Here is a 24683-nt window from a genome sequence, read left to right on the forward strand (position 1 = left end):
GGCTCAGAGGCGAGGGCGCTAGCCACTGCTGACACTGGTCACTGATGAACAGCAGTCAGTCAGAACAGTTTCCCCCAAATATAACAGAGTGAGTGAATGTTAGTGATGGGCCTTTGAAACCGTAAATATGAATGGGTCCAAGGGACAATTAGTGTCATTTCTGAAGACAGAAGACAATTATGGTGGTAATTTCGAAAGGTGGGGTTAATCTCAGTTAGGGGAACAAGCATGTTGGGCTTAATGGTGTTTTCATGCATTTACACAGCCCCTCACTCAAACATCTTGAAGTGCTTTCACTGACAGTGAATTATTTTTGACGTGCCGCCATTTTGCACACAGCAAGATCCCGTGAAGAGAATGAACCAGGTAATCTGTGTTTTCGGTGGTGTTGACTGAGGGAAGAATGTTGGCCAAGATCTCGGTGTAACACCCGACCTGAAGCATGGATTTAAGCTACTGAAAGACTGCTTCTGTTGGTCAAGGTCACGATAATGTGAGGTTATTAAACCGCATGCTAAAAATCACTACAGCTGGGTATGGGAGCCTAGTGGTTATGGCACTGAATGAACTACCAAGAGGTCAATGGAATGGAAATAAAAATCGGGCCACACCAAGGACAGAAATTCCACCCCCCCCCCACAAGTTTTATTTATGGTGTGGAGATGCCGGTGTTGGACTGGGGTGGACAAATGTAAGAAATCACACAACACCGGGTTATAGTCCAACAGCTTTATTTGAAATCACAAGCTTTCGGAGCGCTGCTCCTTCGTCAGCTGAAGTGGAGAGATGCATAAAAACACAGCTTATATAGTCAGAGAATAATGTCAGATGTTTACAGGTAATCTTGTTTTTCATACAGACCCAGCATCTGCAACATTTGACCCCTTGTGACCCCACCTCATTGCTCTTTGATGTAATGTTTTCCTGACTGACCTGTTTGGACACCATTTACACCTTTGATTGCTGTGATTATCTCTCTGCCAAGGTGTGATAAATGGCAGTTAGAAAGATTACCTGTAAACATCTGACATTATTCTCTGACTATATAAGCTGTGTCTTTATGCATCTCTCCACTTCACCTGACAAAGGAGCAGCGCTCCGAAAGCTTGTGATTTCAAATAAAGCTGTTGGACTATAACCTGGTGTTGTGTGACTTCTTAAGTTTTATTTAGCCAGAGAAACAGGGACTTTGATGCAGTACCATTGTATCACCATCAGAGGACGCTGCAGCTCTAAATATGGAGCACTCTTTGACCAAATAATTTCTTCCCAATACCCGTTTTAAACTTTTTTTTTACTTGTTTAAATTTAAGTTCTTAGAATCATTCAGCACAGAAGGAGGCCATTCGGTCCACTGTGCCTGTGCCCGCTCTTTGAAAGAGCTCTCCAATTAGTCCCACAGCCCTGCAATATTTTTCCTTGTCAAGTACTTATCCAATTCCCTTTTGAAAGTTACTATTGAATCTGCTTCCACCGCCCTTTCAGACAGCACGTTCCAGATCACAACAACTTGCTGTGTTAAAAAAAAATTCTTCTCCTTTCCCCTCTGGTTTTTTTGCTAATTAACTTAAATCTGTGTCCTCTGGTTACCAGACAAGTGACCAAAAGCTTGGTCAAAGAGGTAGGTTTTAAGGAGGGTCTTAAAAAAAGAGAGCGCGAGGCGGAGGGGTTTAAGCAGAGAATTCCAGAGATTGGGGCCTAGATGGCTGAAGGCCCGGCCTGGCCGCCAATCGACGAGGCGGGGGCGCGAAGGGAGGGGTGGATGGGCAGGAGGCCGGAATTGGAGGAGCGCAGAGATCTCGGAAGGTGGTGGGGCTGGAGGAGGTTACAGAGATAGATAGAGAGGGGCGAGGCCACGGAGGGATTTGAACACCATCAGGTGGGCTTTTCTTTTTCAAATCATCCTGGTAAACCGTGTCCATTTCTGCGGGGGGCATCTAATTAGTGCTAGTCAGACACTCGGGCCCGTCCGGCATCGATCGTAAGCTGTAAACCTGAAATAAAATATCAGAGACACACTGCAGGAATGTCTGTCTTCAGACGCCGACAGGACCCACTATGTAATTCCAGCCGCTTTCTTGCGGGATTGGTGATTTAAAAAAAAAAAAATGACCTTTGATCTTGCGCAGGTCACCGTGGCTCACCTAAGACGACGAGTTTAAATGCCGTTTCTGTGAAGACCCTCGTGTCCTTCTTGGCCATCACTTCGCAGCGGTAGGTGGCCATGTCTGCCCGGGTCACTTTATTCAGTACGATGCTGGACCCTCTCATTGACGCCCGGTCCTTATATTTCTCTTCAAGGGAGGGAAAAAATAAATAAACTCAGAAAAAGATCAAATAAAGAGCTTGCTTTTATATAGGGCCTCTCACATCCTCCGGACGTCCCAATACACTTCACAGCCAATGAATGACTTTTGAAGTGGAGTCGCTGTCGTTTTTGTAAGCAAACGCAGCCGCCAATTTGCGCACAGCAAGCTCCCACAAACAGCAATGAGATAAACCAAAGATTGAAAAGGCAAGTATGAAACACATAGGATCGATCGGTGTCAGCTGTGGCTCAGTGGGTAACACCTGCGCCTCTGAGTCAGAAGGTTGTGGGTTCAAGTCCCACTCCAGGGGCTTGAGCATATAAAGCTAGGCCGACACTCCAGTGCAGTGCTGGGGGAGTGCTGCACTGTCGGAGGTGCCGTCGTTTGGATGAGATGTTAAAACCGAGGTCCTGTCTGCTCTCTCAGGTGGACATGAAAGATCCCGCGGCCATTATTTCGAAGAAGAGCAGGGGAGTTGTCCCCGGTGTCCTGACCAACACTTATATCTCAACCAACATCACAAACAGATTATCTGGTCATTTATCTCATTGCTGTTTGTGGGAGCTTGCTGTGTGCAAATTGGCTGCCGCACTTCCAACATTATAACAATGACTGCATTTCAGAAAAGACTTCATTGGTTGCAAAGCGCTGTGGGACGTCCTGAAAGGCGCTATAGAAATGGGAGTCTTTCCTTTTTCTTTAAAGGACCACATAACCTGTTTTTTTCCCCCCAGAGCTGTTGATTGAGGGATAAATAAAATATTGGTCAGGACATCGGCGATAACTCCCCTGCTCTTCTTCGAAATAGTGGCCATGGGATCTTTTACATCCACCTGAGAGAGCAGACAGGGCCTCGGTTTAATGTCGCATCCAAAAGACGGATTTAACACTGAAAGGTTAGATTTCATGTTAAAAGGAACCATCAGCTCAGTGGTATTGGACTGCCGAGGGGAAAGAACAGCCAGCGACCCTGCTAACATGGCCTGAAGAGGATTAGGCTGACTTGCAGCGTGATCTACAACATTCTTCCCCATCCCCCCCACCGTACTCCCATTGCTACTGAAATCCTGAACCATGCTCACGTTACCTCGAGACTTGACTTCTCCCTCAAGCTCTTCCTCCACCTCCTGAGCTGTAACCTAAAGAAACCCCATCTCACTCAAACCTCACGCCCTGTCCTGCTCCGAGTCCTGCTCGCCTGTCCCCCCCCCGATCTCGACGAGTGCCACTGACTCCTCGTCATCTAGACGCTCGACTTCTCCAAAGCTGCCCTTACCCGCCTCCATCATCCGCATTCCTCAGCTCATTCAGAATTCTGCAACCAGGCCCTTCACTTGCAGAAAGTCCTGCACTCCCACCACCTTCGTCCTTGCCAAGCTCCACTGGCTCGGCCTTGCTCCATTATATTGATTTCTAGATCCTCCTGCTCTCCTTCACATCCTCTCCAGACTTTGCCCAGGCTCCTTCAGTGGCCCTCGCTCCCTTCCACTGCACCGTTTCAGTGACAACATCACTGCCCTCTACTTCTACAGCCCTAAATCCCTCCACCTAGTCCCCTCTCTCCTAAACACCAATGACCATTCTTTTTATCCCTCTTCCTCTTGCTGGATTGGCAGAATCCTCCCTCCAGCCCTCTTCCATCACAATCCCTTTCCCCATTTGTAACCTTCTACTTAACATCTTCCACTCATTCCCATCCTTCCATTCCAATCCCCCAACCTCATCCTTCCATTCCAATCTCTCCCAAACTGTGCCCTTCCATTCCAATCTCTCCCAACCTGTGCCCTTCCATTCCAATCTCTCCCAAACTGTGCCCTTCCATTCCAATCTCTCCCAAACTGTTCCCTTCCATTCCAATCTCTCCCAAACTGTGCCCTTCCATTCCAATCTCTCCCAAACTGTTCCCTTCCATTCCAATCTCTCCCAACCTGTGCCCTTCCATTCCAATCTCTCCCAACTTGTGCCCTTCCATTCCAATCTCTCCCAAACTGTTCCCTTCCATTCCAATCTCTCCCAACCTGTGCCCTTCCATTCCAATCTCTCCCAAACTGTTCCCTTCCATTCCAATCTCTCCCAAACTGTGCCCTTCCATTCCAATCTCTCCCAAACTGTTCCCTTCCATTCCAATCTCTCCCAAACTGTGCCCTTCCATTCCAATCTCTCCCAACCTGTTCCCTTCCATTCCAATCTCTCCCAAACTGTTCCCTTCCATTCCAATCTCTCCCAACCTGTGCCCTTCCATTCCAATCTCTCCCAACCTGTGCCCTTCCATTCCAATCTCTCCCAACCTGTGCCCTTCCATTCCAATCTCTCCCAAACTGTGCCCTTCCATTCCAATCTCTCCCAACCTGTGCCCTTCCATTCCAATCTCTCCCAACCTGTGCCCTTCCATTCCAATCTCTCCCAACCTGTTCCCTTCCATTCCAATCTCTCCCAAACTGTTCCCTTCCATTCCAATCTCTCCCAAACTGTGCCCTTCCATTCCAATCTCTCCCAAACTGTGCCCTTCCATTCCAATCTCTCCCAAACTGTGCCCTTCCATTCCAATCTCTCCCAAACTGTGCCCTTCCATTCCAATCTCTCCCAAACTGTGCCCTTCCATTCCAATCTCTCCCAAACTGTGCCCTTCCATTCCAATCTCTCCCAAACTGTGCCCTTCCATTCCAATCTCTCCCAACCTGTTCCCTTCCATTCCAATCTCTCCCAAACTGTGCCCTTCCATTCCAATCTCTCCCAAACTGTGCCCTTCCATTCCAATCTCTCCCAAACTGTTCCCTTCCATTCCAATCTCTCCCAACCTGTGCCTTCCATTCCAATCTCTCCCAACTTGTGCCCTTCCATTCCAATCTCTCCCAAACTGTGCCCTTCCATTCCAATCTCTCCCAAACTGTGCCCTTCCATTCCAATCTCTCCCAACCTGTGCCCCTCCATTCCAATCTCTCCCAACCTGTGCCCTTCCATTCCAATCTCTCCCAAACTGTGCCCTTCCATTCCAATCTCTCCCAAACTGTTCCCTTCCATTCCAATCTCTCCCAACCTGTGCCCTTCCATTCCAATCTCTCCCAAACTGTGCCCTTCCATTCCAATCTCTCCCAACCTGTGCCCTTCCATTCCAATCTCTCCCAAACTGTTCCCTTCCATTCCAATCTCTCCCAAACTGTGCCCTTCCATTCCAATCTCTCCCAACCTGTGCCCTTCCATTCCAATCTCTCCCAAACTGTGCCCTTCCATTCCAATCTCTCCCAACCTGTTCCCTTCCATTCCAATCTCTCCCAAACTGTTCCCTTCCATTCCAATCTCTCCCAAACTGTGCCCTTCCATTCCAATCTCTCCCAAACTGTGCCCTTCCATTCCAATCTCTCCCAAACTGTGCCCTTCCATTCCAATCTCTCCCAAACTGTGCCCTTCCATTCCAATCTCTCCCAACCTGTGCCCTTCCATTCCAATCTCTCCCAAACTGTGCCCTTCCATTCCAATCTCTCCCAAACTGTGCCCTTCCATTCCAATCTCTCCCAACCTGTGCCCTTCCATTCCAATCTCTCCCAACCTGTTCCCTTCCATTCCAATCTCTCCCAAACTGTGCCCTTCCATTCCAATCTCTCCCAAACTGTGCCCTTCCATTCCAATCTCTCCCAACCTGTGCCCTTCCATTCCAATCTCTCCCAACCTGTTCCCTTCCATTCCAATCTCTCCCAAACTGTGCCCTTCCATTCCAATCTCTCCCAACCTGTGCCCTTCCATTCCAATCTCTCCCAAACTGTTCCCTTCCATTCCAATCTCTCCCAAACTGTGCCCTTCCATTCCAATCTCTCCCAAACTGTGCCCTTCCATTCCAATCTCTCCCAAACTGTGCCCTTCCATTCCAATCTCTCCCAAACTGTGCCCTTCCATTCCAATCTCTCCCAAACTGTGCCCTTCCATTCCAATCTCTCCCAAACTGTGCCCTTCCATTCCAATCTCTCCCAACCTGTGCCCTTCCATTCCAATCTCTCCCAACCTGTGCCCTTCCATTCCAATCTCTCCCAACCTGTGCCCTTCCGTTCCAATCTCTCCCAACCTGTGCCCTTCCGTTCCAATCTCTCCCAACTTGTGCTGTCCCATTTTGTTTCTACTCGGAGGAGCGAGTGCGAGGGCGTTTTGCTCGGAATGCCGGACATACCCACGAGAGAACCCTCAAAGTACACGAAGGAGATGTGTTCCCCTTTGATTTTCTTCCACTCCAGGCGAGCGTTATTATCCCTTTCCAAGATGTAATCGCAGGGCAGAATTGCCGCTGTAAACAATAAACAGAAAACAGTTGAGTGGTGGGGCCAAAAAATTCTGTAACACAAATGCACGCAATGTGTGAAAGTCTTTAACAATTCCCCTGCTCTCCTCCGGAAGGTGCTGACTGTTGCTGGGTAACCTGTCCAACTGGCCATTGGTCACATGCGAACCTGGACAGCGAGGGTTGGTAGTCTAGTCGAAGTCCCTCATCCCTGGTATCATTCTGGTAAATCTGTGCCGCACCCTTTCCAAGGCCTTGACTAGGGTGTGTGATGAGATAGACAAACAACTAACAACACAAAACAAAAATCATGCTGGTAACTGTTACATAAGAACAGGAGGAGGCCATTCAGCCCCTCGAGCCTGTTCTGCCTTCAATTAGATCATGGCTGATCTGTACCTCAACTCCATCTACCTGCTTCTGACCCATATCTCTTGATACCCTTACCTAACAAAAATCTATCCATCTCAGTCTTCAAAGCTTCAATTGACCCATTCAATACATAGAATCATACAACACAGAAGGAGGCTATTTGGCACATCATGTACATGCCAGCTATTTGAAAGAGTTATCCAATTGGTCCCACTCCTCTGCTCTTTCATTGTAGCCCTGAAAATTTTTCCTTTTCAACTCTTTATCCAATTCCCTTTTGAAAGTTACTACTGAATCAGCTTCCACCGCCCTTTCAGGCAGTGGATTCCAGATCATCATAACTCACTGCGTAAATAAAATTCTCCCAACTTCTCCCCTAGATTTTTTGCCAATTATCTTAAATCTGTGCCCTCTGGTTACCAACCCTCCTGCCACTGGAAACAGTTTCTCCTTATCTACTCTATCAAAACCCTTCATAATTTTGAACACCTCTATTAAGTCTCCCCCATCTCCCCTTAACCTTCCAAAGATGTGCGGGTTAGGTTGATTGGCTATGATAAATTGACCCTTAGTGTTAGGGGGATTAAATACGTGGGGTTACAGGGATAGGGTGGGATATGTGTCGGTGCAGGCTCGATGGGCCAAAATGGCCTCCATCTACACTGTGAGGTTTCTGTGATTCTGTGAACCCCAGCTTCTCCAGTCTCTACTGAAGTCCCTCATCCCTGGATCCATCATCCCTGGATCCATTCTAGTAAATCCCCTCTGCACCCTCTCCAAGGCCTTGACATCCTTCCTAAAGTGTGGTGCCCAGAATTGGACACAATACTCCAGCTGGGGCCTTAGCAGCGATTTATAAAAAGTTGACCCAAGTCAAACCATTGCATTTGGAAATAAACAACTGTGGTAAACCACTGTTTGTATTCCACTGTGTACATGCCTGGACATGCCTCGGCTGACTCCTCCCTCAAGTCCTAGTATAAAGGTGACTGCTCCCCAGCCCTTTGTATTTCTGGACCGGTCGACCACTCGAGGCAGACCTTCATTCTTTTGTTAATAAAAGCCTTTAGTTACTCTCTTAACTCTCAGTCTTTTATGAGTAATTGATAGCACATCAACAACCAAACCAAAACAAAATCTATAATTAAAAAACTTTTTAAATGTTTCATTCTGGACACAATGCAATTCGCCTTTTTGAAGGATGACTGGGTCGAGCTTCGGTAACTTGATATGAAATTCACTTGCGTGCTATTTGGACAAACTGATTGACTTTTTGACTTGTTTACTTTAAACTGGCTCGCAAACCCATTAAAATAGCACAAGCACATTTCACATCAACACGCTAACACGTTGCAAATATCCAAGTGCAATTCCAACCTTTAAGTAATAGAAATCACATGGTGTAAACATTTATACACTAATAAATTTCGGGATGTCGTAGACCTTATGTTCTTGTTCAAAGAATCTCCGTTAGCAAACGCGAGCTCCTGCCGGACTGGAGCAGGAGGCAATTTTAACCTAATCCGCCCATCGGGAAACGGGCGGGAATCGGCTGCGATGCCATTTGACACCAATGTTCCCTTTAATTTTTTTTTTGGGGTGCGTGGCTCCTTTAAGGGCTGTGGTGCCCAAAGTACCGCGCATGCGCGGCTTTTCCCGTTTAAAAGCCGGCTGCGCAGCCGTTTAATGGGAACGTTGTTTCGACACCCCGCCTGATTTCACTCTCATGGAGAGGAATATTGGACGGGGTGTAAAAGACGGGCGTTCCACCACATCCCGCGGGTTTCCCGCCCTGCGAGTTGAGTTAAAACTACCCCCCCCCACCATACTCCATTGTGACTGGCTCGCGTGCAACATTGAGGGAGCAGACCCGCCAAGGTCGGCGGGGAGGGAGCAGGGCCGGCGGCAGGGAGGGAGCAGGGCCGTCGGCGGGGAGCAGGGCCGGCGGCAGGGAGCAGGGCCGGCGGCAAGGTCGGCGGGGAGCAGGACCGGCGGCAAGGAGCGGGACCCGCCCCCGCGGTCAGCGGGTAGCGGGACCGGCCCCGCGGTCGGCGGGGAGGGGGACCGGCCCCGCAGTCGGCGGGGAGGGGGACCGGCCCCGCGGTGAGCAGGACCGGCGGCGAGCAGGACCAGCGGCGAGGTCGGCGGGGAGCAGGACCGGCGACAGGGTCGGCGGGGAGCAATACCGGCAGCAAGGAGCAGGACCCGCCCCCACGGTCGGCGGGGAGCAGGACCCGCCCCCACGGTCGGCGGGGAGCAGGACCCGCCCCCACGGTCGGCGGGGAGCAGGACCCGCCCCCACGGTCGGCGGGGAGCAGGACCCGCCCCCACGGTCGGCGGGGAGCGGACCTGCCCAAGGTCAACGGTTGGGCCCAGGAGTGAGACACGTACAACTTTATTATCTTTTACTCAGACCTCTGCTGAATTTCAGTCTCAGGGCCCAAATATAATTATGTATGTCTTTTTAAAAAAGGCACAGATGACCAGGCTTTTTGTTACAGAATGAACTCCCCTTTACCGCAAACAGTTGGAATCGCTGCGGGCTCTGGGATACCCAGTATCAGGTCAATTAATGATTCTCACACAGCAGCGGAGCCAGGTTGATATCTTGCATCTGCAGTATTTTGCTTTTGATACCTTGCAGTATCTTTGTGCCCCTTAGCAAGAAAATGTTAAGCAGACAGAACTCACTCATCCATTATTTTGGGAATAAATCATTGGTGCTGCTGGAATTCCCGTAAGGCAGACAATGAAGATGATTAGGGATCCGATACAATCATTAATTAGAAAACTAACCACCCTAACAAGTAGAACACATCATTTGTCATTTTGGATTACTAATGGTCTAACATGCGTTCCCCTGGTAACTAAATCATTAACTCCCAGGTAACAGCAGAACATGTACCCTACAACCATGCACACATACGTGTCCTTTTTTTGTATTCATTCATGGGATGTGAGCGTTGCTGGCAAGGCCAACATTTATTGCCCATCCCTAATTGCCCATCGAGAAGGTGGTGCTGAGCTGCCTTCTTGAGCTGCTGCAGTCTGTGTAGTGACGGTACTCCCACAGTGCTTTTAGGGAGGGAGTGCCAGGATTTTGACCCAGCAACGATGAAGGAACGGCAATATATTTCCAAGTCAGGATGGTGTGCGACTTGGAGGTGGTGTTCCCATGTACCCGCTGCCCTTATCCTTCTAGGTGGTAGAGGTCTCGGGCTTGGGAGGTGCTGTCGAAGAAGCTTTGGCGAGTTGCTGCGGTGCATCTTGTAGATAGTACACACTGCAGCCACGGTGCACTGGTGGTGGAGGGAGTGCATGTTTATGGTGGTGGATGGGGTGCCAATCAAGTGGGCTGCTTTGTCCTGGATGGTGTCGAGCTTCTTGAGTGTTGTTGGAGATATACTCATAATACAACCACACTAGCGCACACAATGTGCCCTAGAACCCCACGAACACACACACTCACGTGCTCTATAACCATGCGCACGTACATGTTGCCACACAGACACACAAGGGTCATACACACATGCCCTACAACCATGCATGTGCACACGCACAAAATGTGTGCTACCATGCACACATACATGAACACAGATACACGTGCCCTACAAACATGCACATGCAATTGTGCACAATTTCATACAACCACACAGACACATGCCTGCACAACAGAGAGACGTACACAATAGCACCTTACATCTTAAAAGCAATAGGAATGCTACAATACAAATTCTAAAATTAAAAAAAGATTTGAAGGGCTATGGGGAAAGAGCGGGGGGAGTGGGACCAATTGGAGAGCTCTTTCAAAGAGCTGGCACAGGCACGATGAGCCGAATGGCATCCTTCTGTGCTGTAGGATTCTATCCTATACACACACAACATAGGTACAGGCGAGGAAGGCCATTCGGCCCATCCATTCAAAAAGTTCCTCCGAACTATTTTGTGCATAATTCCAGGGGATTTACTTCCACAACTTTACTTAGGAGTCTATTCCAAAGTGTTAAACTTCCAGATATCAGTCCCCAATTTGCTCTTAACTATTCTGAGCCTGAGCCCCCTTGTTCTGGTCATGTTTAGTTTGAAGTAGTTTGCTGGATGTACCTTTCCCGTTTTATATACCCGTTACCAATTTACGGTCTTGCCGTAGATATTCTCTCGATCCAGTGGTGCGAGTGCCTTATGTTTTAAGGTCCGCTCTTAATGCCCAATGTCTAACTATACAAGAGCATCACCCAGGGGTGTAACAGTAGGACTGGATGCTCGTGTCTTTTGCACCTGTCCTTCTTCAATCTTTTCGAACATGGACCAAGCACGCACTTGGTGAGACAAGACCAGATAAGAGTCGTTAAGCCACTTTAATTTCCCATCAAGTGAACAACAACAACTTGCATTTATACAGCGCCTTTAACATAGTAAAACATCCCAAGGTGCTTCTCAGGAGCATTACCAAACAAAATTTGACACCGAGCCAACATAGGGAGATATTAGGACAGGTGAAAGAGATAGGTTTTAAGGAGCGTCTTAAAGGAGGAAAGCGAAGTAGAGAGGCGGAGAGGTTTAGGCAGGGAATTCCAGAGCTTAGGGCCTTGGCAGCTGAAGGCACGGCCACCGATGGTGGAGCGATTATAATCAGGGATGCTCAAGAGGCCAGAATTGGAGGAGCGCAGAGATCGTGAAGGGTTATAGGGCTGGAGGAGATTACAGAGATAGGGAGGGGCAGAGCCATGGAGGGATTTGAAAACAAGGATGAGAATTTTAAAATGGAGTCGATGCCAGACCGGGAAGCAATGTAGGTCAGCGAGCACAGGAGTAATGGGTGAACAGGACTTGGTGCGAGTTAGGACACGGGCAGCCAAGTTTTGGATGACCTCAAGTTTACGGCGGGTGAGATATACAGAGCAAGTCCACTTATTTGAAAATCAGTACAACTTGTGTCTTGGTAATAATACAAAATATAGAACATGCTATGCTTCCCTACTTCAGTGGGCTGTCTCGCTTATCTTAAAATAGAAAAACTTCTAACCACTCCTTCCTTCATTCGAACCTTCTCTCAGGCTTTTCTGGGCCGGCTGCCTCACAGCCTTTTGTTTTAAAATCCTGACTGATTGCATGCGTCTCTGTCTCCTATTTTGCTCTGTTCAGTCAGAAAGAGATTGGATGCTATCCAGCACAATGGGTGTGAGGTGCGTTTCAATTGCTGAGACAGGCTAATGAATTGCTTGTTATTTACAGTCTATGGGAAAACAGCATCAAAGCTAGCTCACTAGCATCTTAACTACTTACTGCCGCTGAGCTTTTAAAAAAAAACTTACTAAATATGATTTAAAACACAACATTTAACGGTAACTCTTTCCCTCAAAACCTTCCTTATGTGGATCGGTGTCAAATTTTATGTCTTAAAATACTCCTGTGCAGCGCCTTGGGACATTTTACTACGTTAAAGGCGCTATATAAATACAAGTTCTTGTTGTTGTAGATAAACGGTCAAAAAGTGACAATGCCCCTGTTCGCCTCTCAGTCACCCATGTTACTTCCAGTCCTTCCTCGGAGGCCTTAGATCAAACCGACACGGCTCTTCTCTGAACTGCCTCAATGGCTCCCCCCTGTGTTTTAGTGACCGGAACTGGGCACAATAATCAAGGGGCTTTGACCACAGAACCAGGAACTGTGCATTCTTCAGACTCTGGCCTCTTGTGCATACCCCCCCAGCCCGCCCGCCCCAGCCCGCCCCCCGCACTCCCTTTGCCCCGCCATTGGCGGCTGTGCCTTCAGAAGTCTTGGCCGTGCGCTCTGGAATTCTCTCACTGAACTTCTCCACCTCTACGACCTTCCTTAAAATCCATCTCTTTGACCAAGCTTTTAGTTACCCCTCCTACACCTTTGGCTCAGCTTTCATTTTTGTCCGATTACACTTCTGTGAAGTACCTTAGGATGTTCTTCTATGTTAAAGGTGCTATGTGTGTTGTTGTTGTAACAGTGGTAGTACAGTTTGAGCAAGACTTTCTCTAACTTGTACTCTACTGCTCTAGCTATTAGTTCAGCATTATATTTGATTTCGTGCAATCTTCCTGTTGATACTCAATAACTCCAGCAAGACGTAGTGTGTGCCACTTACTTTTTTTTATTCATTTATGTGATGTGGGAGTTGCTGGCAAGGCCAGCATTTATTGCCCATCCCTAATTGCCCTTGAGAAGGTGGTGGTGAACCGCCTTCTTGAACCGCTGCAGTCCGTGTGGTGAAGGTACTCCCACAGTGCTGTTAGGGAGGGAGTTCCAGGATTTTGACCCAGCGACGATGAAGGATCGGCGATATATTTCTAAGTCAGGATGGTGTGTGACTTGGAGGGGAACTTGGAGGTGGTGGTGTTCCCATGCGCCTGCTGCCCTTGTCCTTCTAGGTGGAAGAGGTCACGGGTTTGGGAGGTGCTGCCGAAGAAGCCTTGGCGAGTTGCTGCAGTGCATCTTGTAGATGGTACACACTGCAGCCATGGTACGCTGGTGGTGGAGGGAGTGAATGTTTATGGTGGTGGATGGGGTGCCAATCAAGCGGGCTGCTTTGTCCTGGATGGTATCGAGCTTCTTGAGTGTTGTTGGAGCTGCACTCATCCAGGCAAGTGGAGAGTATTCCATCACACTCCTGACTTGTGCCTTGTAGATGGTGGAAAGGCTTTGGGGAGTCAGGAGGTGAGACACTTGCTGCAGAATGCCCAGCCTCTGACCTGCTCTTGTTGCCACAGTATTTATGTGGCTGGTCCAGTTAAGTTTCTGGTCAATGGTGACCCCCAGGATGTTGATGCTGGGGGATTTGGCGTTGGTAATACCATTGAATGTCAAGGGGAGGTGGTTAGACTCTCGCTTGTTGGAGATAGTTATTGCCTGGCACGAATGTTACCTGAAGAAGAGGCCAAGCTATTCAATTCAATTACACATGTGGACATTGAATGTATGGCACAGAAACAGGCCATTTGGCCCAACTGCTCTGTGCCGGTGTTTATGCTCCACACGAGCCTCCTCCCACCCGATTTCATCTCACCCTATTTTCCCTTTTCCCTCATGTACTTATCTAGCTTCCTCTTAATTGCTGTTCACCTCAACTTCTCCCTGTGGTAGTGAGTTCCACATTCTCACCACTCTCTGGATAAAGAAGTTTCTCCTGAATTCCCTATTGAATTTATTAGTGACTATCTTATATTTATAACCCCTAGTTTTGGACGACTCCCCCCCCCCCCCCACGAGTGGAAACATCTTCTCTACGTCTACCCTATCAGTACCTTCATAATTTTAAAGACCCCCATCAGGTCACCCCTCAGCCTTCTCTTTTCTAGAGAAAAGAGCCCCAACCTGTTCAATCTTTGCTGATAGTTATAACCTCTCAGTTCTGGTGTCATTCTTGTAAATCATTTTTTGCACCTTCTCCAGTGCAGAGGAATCTCAACATAGGAATTTATAATGGGAAAATTTGAAACAAAAGCAAGACCTGGGAACGGGAAGTAAAGTTTTGTGGATAGGAAGTACAAGATTTTTTTACTGCATTATAAATATACTAGAGCTAGATTGATAGACAAACAGACCATCAATATACAGTATTTCCAATGGAGAACAGAAATCCTGAATACAAATCAAATAAACATTTCATATGTTTGACGTTTGACATAGAAGGCTGGTTAACAAAATTGAGGCTCATGGAATAGGTGGGTCAGTGGCAGTTTGGATAAGAAATTGGCTTAAGGACAGAAAACAGCGAGTTGTGGTAAATGGCTGTTTTTCAGACTGGAGGATGGTGGACAGTGGTGTTCCCCAAGGGTCAGTGCTGGGGCCACTGTATGTATATACAGAATAGAGTTTCTAAATTTGCCAATGACACCAAACTTGGGGGTGTGGCAAACAGTGAAGATGATACCAATCGACTGCAACAGGACATAGAAAGGCTAGCAGAATGGGCAGACAGGTGGCAGATGGAATTTAATACGGAGAAGTGTGAGGTGATGCATTTTGGCAGAAGGATCAGAGCGAGGCAATATACACTTAATGGCACAGTTTTAAAGAGTGTGCAGGGACAGAGGGACCTGGGAGTTAATGTGCATAGGTCCCTGAAGGTGGCAGGACATATTGAGAGAGTGGTTAGCAAAGGATATGGGATCTTGGGCTCCATAAATAGTGGTATTGAGTACAAAAGTAGAGAAGTTATGCTGAACCTTTATAGAACGCTGGTTAGGCCACAACTGGAGTATTGCGTCCAGTTCTGGTCACCACACTTTAGGAAGGATGTGAAAGCCCTTGAGAGGGTGCAGAGGAGATTTATCAGAATGGTTCCAGGGATGGGGGATATTAGCTACAAGGACAGGTTGGAGAAGCTGGATTTGTTTTCATTAGAGCAAAGGAGGTTGTGGGGTGATTTGATAGAGATGTACAAGATTATGACGGGTTTGGATAGGCTAGACAGGGAAAGGCTGTTCCCACTAATTGATGGTACAAGGACTAGGGAAACACAGATTTAAGGTTTTGGGCAAGTGATACAGGGGGGGATGTGAGGGAAAACTTTTTTACGCAGCGAGTGGTGAGGACCTGGAACTCGCTGCCGACGGAAGTGGTGGAAGCGGAGACACTCAATGTTTTCAAGGGGAGACTGGATAGGCACTTGAGGGAAATAAACTTGCAGGGCTATGGGGATAGAGCGGGGAATGGGACTGACTGGATTGCTCTACAGAGAGCCGGCATGGACTCGATGGGCCGAATGGCCTCCTTCTGTGGCGTTATGACTCTTTGACTCTATGTTGGTGTCACATACACAATCCATGTAAGGAACAAAGCAGAACTTGCATATCAGAAAAACAATGCTGCTAATTTAATGAAGAAATGACGGGCTGTTGAAATCATGCTGTGATATTAGTAACAAACACAATCGCATGAAATTCCTTTGTCTTCTCCTTTAACAAACAATTAATCTGCTCATTTTGAATGAGTTTATGCCTCTGCCAAAATAGTGGGCAGAGGGATTTCACACGAGTGTTCATGACGAACATCACACAGCATGATTTGAACACATTTCATATTCTTAAGTAAATGAAACCAACAATTCATCTTTTGCTACAGGCACAACAACAACTTGCATTTATATAGCACCTTTAACATAGTAAAACATCCCAAGGCGCTTCACAGGAACGATTATCAACAAAATTTGACACCGAGATACAAAAGGAGATATTGGGACAGGTGACCAAAAGCTTGGTCAAAGAGGTAGGTTTTACGGAGCGTCTTAAAGAAGGGGAGAGAGGTAGCGAGGCGGAGTGGTTTAGGGGGGAAATTCCAGAGCTTGGGGCCCAGGCAACAGAAGGCACGGCCGCCAACGGTGAGGTGATGGAAATCGGGGATGGGCAAGAGGCCAGAGTTGGAGAAGGGCAAATAAAAGCTAGCACTTACTTTCAAATTCGTACACTTCAACATCGCGATCTGAAGATACGATGGTGACCTCGTGGCTTTGATGAACTAAAAACAGATAAAATGGAGAAGTCACTCAGCGAGGTTGTGTCGAGTATTAACAAGCTGCAATGTTTTTGGATGTTGGTACAAGTGCATTCTCACTGCCAATTGAACCTTTCACTGAATGAACTCAACACACAATTACATCCCCGGCACACATAAAAAAAGACACTCAATATTTATGTCCTCTTCTCCTGCCTCCTATTCTGAAGGTGCTGACTCATTCTGGATTCCATGGGTACAACAACAACAAACTGCATCTATATAGCAGCTTTAAACATCCCAAGGCTCCTTCTTCACAGGAGTGTAATCACACAAAAATCGACACTGAGCCACATATGGAGATATTAGGATAGGTGACCGAACACCTGAACAAAGAGGTAGATTTTAAGGAGCATCTTAAAAGGGGGAGGGAGAGGTAGAGAGGCGGAGAGGTAGAGAGGGAGTTCCAGAGCTTAGAGCCTGAACACGGCTGAAGGCACAGCCGCCAATGGTGAGGCGGAGTCGCTCTCGGTACCCAACCCAATCTTCATATGTGATCTTAAACTGTGACAATTGGGAGATTTACTCAACTGCTGATGGTATCCCAGCCATGTACCATCCCATTCTCACCCGACGTCCACACTTACAGCTGGTGTCACTGAAGTGATCAGGAGCAGCAACTCTGGCTTATACCCCCCCGCCCCCCCACGTCTAACGCACAGGTACCAAAGCTAATTGTAGTACACCTACCAGCACCCTCAGATCAGCATCTCCACAGCTCTTACTGTTTTCCACACCAAGGCCTTGCTCCCACCACTCGCCCTCTTCTACACTCATCTCCGATGAGCACAGTTCATATTACAAAAATATTCATATACAGCCTCCATATTACAAAAAGGATAAAGAGGCACTCGCGGAGGTGCAAAAAAGAGCATCAAGGATGATACCAGAACGGAGAGGTTATAATGATCAGGAAAGAGTGAATAGGCTGGGATTCTTTTCTCTAGAAAACAAAAGGCTGTGCTGTGAGGAGGATGCCGAGAAACTCCAGTATGATTTGGACAGGTTGGGTGATTGGGCAGAAGCATGGCAGATGCAATATAATGTGGATAAATGCGAGGTTATCCACATTGGTGTTAAAAACAGGAAGGCAGATTATTATCTGAACGGCAATAGATTGGGAGAAGGGGAAGTGCAACGAGACCTGGGTGTCCTTGTGCACCAGTCGCTGAAGGTAAGCATGCAGGTGCAGCAGGCGGTTAAGAAGGCAAATGGTATGTTGGCCTTCGTAGCAAGAGGGTTCGAGTACAGGAACAAGGATGTCTTGCTGCAGTTGTACAGGGCCTTGACGAGACCATACCTTGAGTATTGTGTGCAGTTTTGGTCACCTTATCTGAGTAAGGATGTTCTTGCCATGGAGGGAGTGCAGCAAAGATTCAACAGGCTGATACCTGGGATGGCAGGAATGACGTATGAGGAGAGATTGGGTCGATTGGGCTTATACTCGCTGGAGTTTAGAATGAGAGGGGATCTCATTGAAACTTATAAAATCCTGACAGGACTGGGCAGACTAGATGCAGAAAGGATGTTCCCGATGGCCGGGGAGTCCAGAACCAGGGGTCACAGTCTAAGGATAAGGGGTAAGCCTTTTAGGACAGAGATGAGGAGGCATTTCTTCACCCAGAGAGTGATGAACCTGTGGAATTCTCTACCACAGAAGGCAGTAGAGGCCAATTCATTAAATATATTCAAGAAGGAGTTGGATATATTTCTTGAGGCTAAAGGGATCAAGGGATGTGGGGAGAAAGCAGGGACAGGGTACTGAATTTGGATGATCAGCCATGATCTCATTGAATGGCGGAGCAGGCTTGAGGGGCCGAATGGCCTACTCCTGCTCCTATCTTCTATGTTTCTATGTTTAAAATTATGAAGCGGTTCAATAGGGTAGATGTAGAGAAATTGTTTCCACTTATGGAGGAGCCCAAAACTAGGGGCCATAAATAAAAGATAGTCACTAATGAATCCAATAAGGAATTATGCGTGTGAAAAGCATCACACCCGAGTCCAATCATGTTCTCACCTAACACCCACTTTCCAGTAAGGGCGATAGGATAACGGTCAAGGTCAGGAAATTTTACCCGACCCCAAGTCCAAGAGCACGGAGGACAATTGTAGACCCTGGTGGAGATCATTAAAGTGACTGCGTGGTATTTTGAATGACCCGTGCAACCCCTTAAAGGGGCCGCGCAAGGCCAAACAAAATTAGAGGGAACATTGGTTACCACTCATCGATCAAGATCGGAAACCTCTGGCCGATATTTCTCCTTCGTGGCCAGGGTACTGGAACACCCCACTGAAATCCTTAGCCAAAAATAGCTCACTTGGCACAAACTATGAATGAACATGGCCTGCCTGACTGGCTCAGTAACGCACCACATGGTGCAATTACTCAATGAGCCACCAGCCTCCCCTCTCATGCACACTGTCTCTTGAATATTTTTCTTAATACAGATTAACACATCTTCATCTTCAGCAATGTTCCTGCCTCTAGATAGGAAGACAACTTGCAGTTCTATAATGCTCCTTGCCTGCGGGAAGACATTCTGAAGCACTGCACATAGGAACAGCAGTAGACTATTCAGCCTGCTCCGCCATTTCAATTAGGTCATGTACCTCAACTATATTTACCCACCTTAGATTCGAAAGACTTGCATTTATATAGCACCTTTCACGACCACCGGACGTCTCAAAGCGCTTTACAGCCAATGAAGTACTTTTGAAGTGGAGTCACTGTTGTAATGTGGGAAATGTTGTAATTTGGCAATACAAGAGAGTGTTAGGCAGGGAGTTCCATAGGATTGCTCTCCAGAGCCACAAAAAATGAACTTAGCATCATCAACAGTCTCAGCTCAGGTACAACTGATGTCTTTCCCAAACCAACCCACTCAATCCTTTTGCTGCAGAGCTTTTGTAACGGGTATGCCAAGGAAGGAGGAATCAATGATGTGTGTAATGGAACAAGTAAGGGTAGATTGGTGTTCTAGGGTTTTGCTTGATTACCTCTGGGGGGGCAGGGAGCAACTTGATAGAAACGTTCCACAGGGAGATTGAAGAGCTACATTTTCCTTTGTAATGAAGTTCAAACGCATCAAGGGCAGTACAATCTCAGTAGAAAGCACTGTTATCACGAATACAAAAGCAAAATACTGCAGATGCTGGAAATCTGAAATAAAAACAGAAAATGCTGGAAATACTCAGCAGGTCAGGCAGCATCTGTGGAGAGAGAAACAGAGTTAAAGGGCAGAATTTTCATTGAGCCGTGGAGGCGGGATTGGAGGCGTGTGGGGGGTTAAAATCTTGAAATCGGGGGGGCACGAACCCATCCCGCCCCCAAGCCAGTTTCAAAGGAGGCGGGTACCCGCCCCGCACTGGGACCCGTCTCCCCGAGGTGGGAAGGGGATTAGTGCCAATTAACTGCCTGTTAACAAGTAGTTAACAGGCAGTTTTTAGCCTAATTCCTATTTTTATTGGTGAAGTGTGGGATTCTCGATGGCTCCAAACCATGCCAAGTTAGCGAGGCGGGCCGTCGGGATGAAGGGCTTGGAGGGGTAGAGATGTCTGGTGTTCAGGTGAGTGATGGGTGCATGAGTGCAGAGGTAAGTGTGTTTGGTGTGTGTAAAGTGTTTAAAGAAGTTTTACTTACCTTTACAGCCTTCCTTCCTTCAGGTCTCGGGAGTCCCTCATCTCACCGGCACAGAAAGCAGAATGGCCGCGATCTGTCAAAATCTGCAGCATTCAGCTTTCTGTTCCGGAGAGATCTCTAAATCATCCTGAGAGGAAGGAATTAACTTAGAGTACAGATTGTCAGTGTTTGACAGCTTCAAATCTCTTGACAGATGAAATGTCAATCTGTGACATCACCTGTTGCTGGGTGGCCCTTAATTGGCCTGCTGAGCCCGCTGGGCGGGCTCAACAAGGTCAATCAAGTGAAAATCGCGTGGGTTGGCCTCGACTCGATGGAGGCGGGACTACAACCCCGAAAGTTGTAGTCCCGCCTCCTACACACCTCCTCAATGAAAATCCAGCCCAACGTTTCAGGTCGATGACCCTTCGTCAGAACTGGAAAAAGCTGGAGATGTAACAGATTTTAAACAATCCATTGAATATGGAGGTTGGTGGGGTGAAAGGTAGTTCCCCTTGTCCTCACCTTTCACCCCACCAGCCTCCACATCCAACGGATCATCCTCTGCCATTTCCGCCTCGTCCAGCGTGATCTCACCACCAAACACATCTTCCCCTCACCTCCCCTTTCAGCATTCCGAAGGGACCGCTCCCTCCGCGACACCCTGGTCCACTCCTCTAGCACCCCCCGACACCCCTTCCCCCGGCACCATCCCGTGCCCTTTTACCTCCCCCCTTCCCACTGTCCAGGGCCCCAAACACTCCTTCCAGGTGAAACAGCGATTTACTTGTACTTCTTGCAATTTAGTAAACTGTAGTCGCTGCTCACGGTGCGGTCTCCTCTACATTGGGGAGACCAAACGCAGATTGGGTGACCACTTTGCGGAACACCTCTGGTCAGTCTGTAAGGGTGACCCCGAGCTTCCGGTCGCCTGTCACTTTAATTCACCGTCCCATTCCCACTCAGACCTCACCGTCCTCGGCCTCTTACACTGTTCCAATGAAGCTCAGTGTAAGCTCGAGGAACAGCCCCTCATCTTCCGATTAGGCACTTTACAGCCTTCTGGACTCAACATCGAGTTCAACAATTTCAGACCATAACCTCGGCCCCTATTCTTTTTTTCCATTTTTTTTTTCTCTCTCTCACATGGCAGCTGTTTTTCATTCTGCCAGAGCCATTTACACTTCATCCAGAGCCAGCTTTTGTTTCTTAACTTGTCCCATTACCATCTCCTTTTGCCTTGCACCATCTCTTAATGTCTCTTAATCTCTCCTGCCTTCCACCCTATCACAGACCTTCCCTTTTGTTCTTTCCTCCCCTCCCCCCCCCCCTTTCCCTGCCCCTGCACTTGCTTAAAACCTGTTCCATCTCCAGCTTTTTCCAGTTCTGATGAAGGGTCATCGACCTGAAACGTTAACTCTGTTTCTCTCTAAACAGATGCTGCTGAGTATTTCCAGCATTTTCTGTTTTTATATCTGTTATCACTATCTGTTCTGAGGATTACTCCAATGCAAACTAGGGTTGGTAAAAAAATGACTTTATACTCTTCAAGGCTTGATAAAAGCCAATCCTGATATTGAAGTTGGCAGGGGGGGGGGGGGGGCGCGGGCATATGAAGGAAAAAGGGGAGTATGGAACTCCAGGTTAGAACAGGGATTAGTTCTAAAAGGAAAAACAAGATTTCAAAGCGTCAACACAGCACTCAAATACTACAGCTGTGTCAGCTGTGGCTCAGTTGGTAGCCTTTGAGTCAGAAGGTTGTGGGTTCAAGCCCCTCTCCAGAGACTGGAGCATAAAATCTAGGCTGACTGAGGGAGTGCTGCACTGCCGGAGGTGCCGCCTTTTGGACGAGACGTTAAATCAGTCTGTCCTCTCAGGTGGACATAAGCAATCCCATGACACTATTTTGAAGAAGAGCTTGGGGGGGGGGGGGGGGGGTGGGGAGGGGAGTTCTCCCAGGTGTCCTGGCCAAAGTTATCCCTTAACCATTATTATTAAAACAGATTATCTGGTCATTCTCACATTGCTGTTTGTGGGAGCTTGCTGTGCGCAAATTGGTTGCTGCGTTTCCTACATTACAACAGTGACCACACTTCAAAAGTGTTTCATTGGCTTTGGGGAAAGCGCTTTGGGATGTTCTGAGGTTGTGAAAGGCGCTATATAAATGTAAGTTCTTTCCTTCTTTTCTTTTACAGGGTAGTTTTCTGTTCCATGGCATGGTTGAAGCGCACCACCTCGTCCACAGGCAGAGACAGTCACCCATTTACATTTTATACCAGAGGGTCACCGGTGACTTAACTTTTATACCACTGGGTCCCTTGTAGGAGACACCACAGGAGTCAGCCACTTTGCAGTCCAGTACTCTGTTAAGGAGGTAACTGAAGCACACCCACTGCAGCAGCAACCAGCAGCACAGATTTGTCCTGCAATAATGGCTTTCATAGAAACATAGAAAAATAGGAGCAGGAGTAGGCCATTCGGCCCTTCGAGCCTGCTCCGCCATTCAATATGATCATGGCTGATCCTTTATCTCAATACCATATTCCCGCTCTCCCCCATACCCCTTGATGCCTTTTGTGTCTAGAAATCTATCTATCTCCTTCTTAAATATATTCAGTGACTTGGCCTCCACAGCCTTCTGTGGTAGAGAACCCCACAGGTTCACCACCCTCTGAGTGAAGAAATTTCTCCTCATCTCAGTCCTACCCCGTATCCTGAGACTGTGACCCCTCATTCTGGACCCCCCCCCCCCTCAAGGCACAGGACATCAATGTCTGAAGTGTGTAGCCTTAGCCTAACAACAAGCCTGTGGCACAACTGAACAGGAATGGCCATCGTTCCATCAATGAGCCAATGGTACGCGACTCCCACCAGAAAAAATAAAGCGCAATAAGACACGCTTCCCGTGAGCTGCAGATGATTCTTACATTCTCAAACGTGACCCAGCCAATTGAAGAAGGACAACCTCTGTACAATGCCTGTACCCCAGCACACAACAGCTACAGACAGAGTGCCAACACACTGCTTCAAGTCGTTGGCCTTGGTATATATTCTGGAGAAAGTTGACTAGCAGCCCTTCCCCACCTCCTTGGACCACCTCGGAGCTGGGACTGAGGGGTTTAAAGGGGGGGGGGGGGCGGGGGGAGGAAGCTGCCATAAAATTGAGATCCGAAAATTGGATATTTCAAAAGAAATTGAAGACATAAACAATCTCCGAAAAGCGCTTGCTGGAGTTGTAGAATATGCGATTTAATTTGTTCTGGTGCCCACTTGATGTTTCACCCTTAGGCTGTTTAAGTAGAGGGGATTTCGATGTGGTGTTCAATTAACATTTTACAATTGCAGCATTCAGCATGATTGTTCCTCCAACTCCCCACCACCCAAGATTGTCAGACATCTTAAAGAAAAGCTGTTCCATTGAATTATCACAAAACCTGGGACATTATAAAAAAAGGTCTACATCTGGAATTCTACATCAAGTAGTAATGGTTTGTGCAATGACCTCTGTTTGGACCCAAGACATTATGACGCCAAAGTTTCAGTAGCTTTGTGAGGATCGCCGAGGTCCAAGTTCTGAAAAAAAAAACTTATTCTCTTAATTTTCCCAGCAGAAGGTGGCAGACAGTTGCTAGGATCACCGTTCCACAGGTGAGTGACAGTAGGCTACCTCACCATGAAGGCCATGTGTGTCAGCCGTGGCTCAGTCGGTACCACTCTCGGCTCTGAATCAGAAGGTTGTGGGTTCAAGTCCCACTCCAGAGACTTCAGCACAAAATCTAAGCTGTACAGTGCAGTGTTGAGGGAGTGCTGCCCTGTCGGAGGTGCCGTCTTTCGGATGAGACGTTAGACCGAGGCTCTCTCAGGTGGGTGCAAAAGATCCTATGGCGCTATTTTGAAGAAGAGCAGGGGAGTTCTGCCCGGTGTCCTGGCCAATGTTTATCCTTCAACCAACACCTAAAAGCAGATTATCTGGTCATGATCACATTGCTTTTTGTGGAACCTTGCTGTGTGTAAATTGTCTGCCACGTTTCCTACATTCCAACAGTGACTCCACTTCAAAAAATACTTAATTGGCTGTAAAGTGCTTTGGGACGTCCTGAGGTTGTGAAAGGTGCTAAATTAATGCAAGTTCTTTCTTTCCTTATCAGAGCCAAGCACGACGTTATCCTTAACCAAGAGCCAGGCACAGACACACACTCACGATTGCTTCCCACTGAATAGCAGTCACGATGTTAACCCTGGTTGCTGTTCCTCCAAGTGGTGCATTTACCAATTAATCCGATGGGAGAGGAGGGAAGAGCTTCCTAGAATGTTTTGCCGATTATTTCTCACAAAGTAAAAATCACGACTTACTCGAGTGACTCACAGCAATGTGCGGCTATTTATACATTTGCACAGCACACTGCTTCAGAGATGAAGGCGAGCCTTTGAACGATGTTCCCAAAGCAGGATTGAGTGAGGAGCCAGAATCATAGCGGACAGGCCTGACAGGAGAGCGCTTCATCGCAAAAAAAACAATAAAGCACAGCCTGATTAAAGGAAGAAATTACTCATCAACTGTTAAGTCATAAATTTGATTCCTGCAAAA

General features: G+C 47.6%; 1 protein-coding gene across 1 annotated transcript in view; it reads right to left on the minus strand.

Annotated features, from left to right (window-relative positions):
• jam2a (junctional adhesion molecule 2a) overlaps window positions 1-24683 on the minus strand; it is a 77509-nt gene that overhangs the window by 23992 nt on the left and 28834 nt on the right. Inside the window, exons 2-4 of the mRNA XM_086007254.1 lie at window positions 16372-16437; window positions 6469-6582; window positions 2145-2294 (exon numbers count right to left, since the gene is read on the minus strand). Of these exons, the coding sequence (XP_085863380.1) occupies window positions 2145-2294; window positions 6469-6582; window positions 16372-16437 (330 nt within the window). The remainder of the gene's footprint in view (window positions 1-2144; window positions 2295-6468; window positions 6583-16371; window positions 16438-24683) is intronic.

This window comes from Somniosus microcephalus, chromosome 14, assembly GCF_052327205.1.
Source record: "Somniosus microcephalus isolate GS21.2 chromosome 14, FLI_Smic_1.0, whole genome shotgun sequence".
Lineage (NCBI taxonomy): Eukaryota > Metazoa > Chordata > Chondrichthyes > Squaliformes > Somniosidae > Somniosus > Somniosus microcephalus.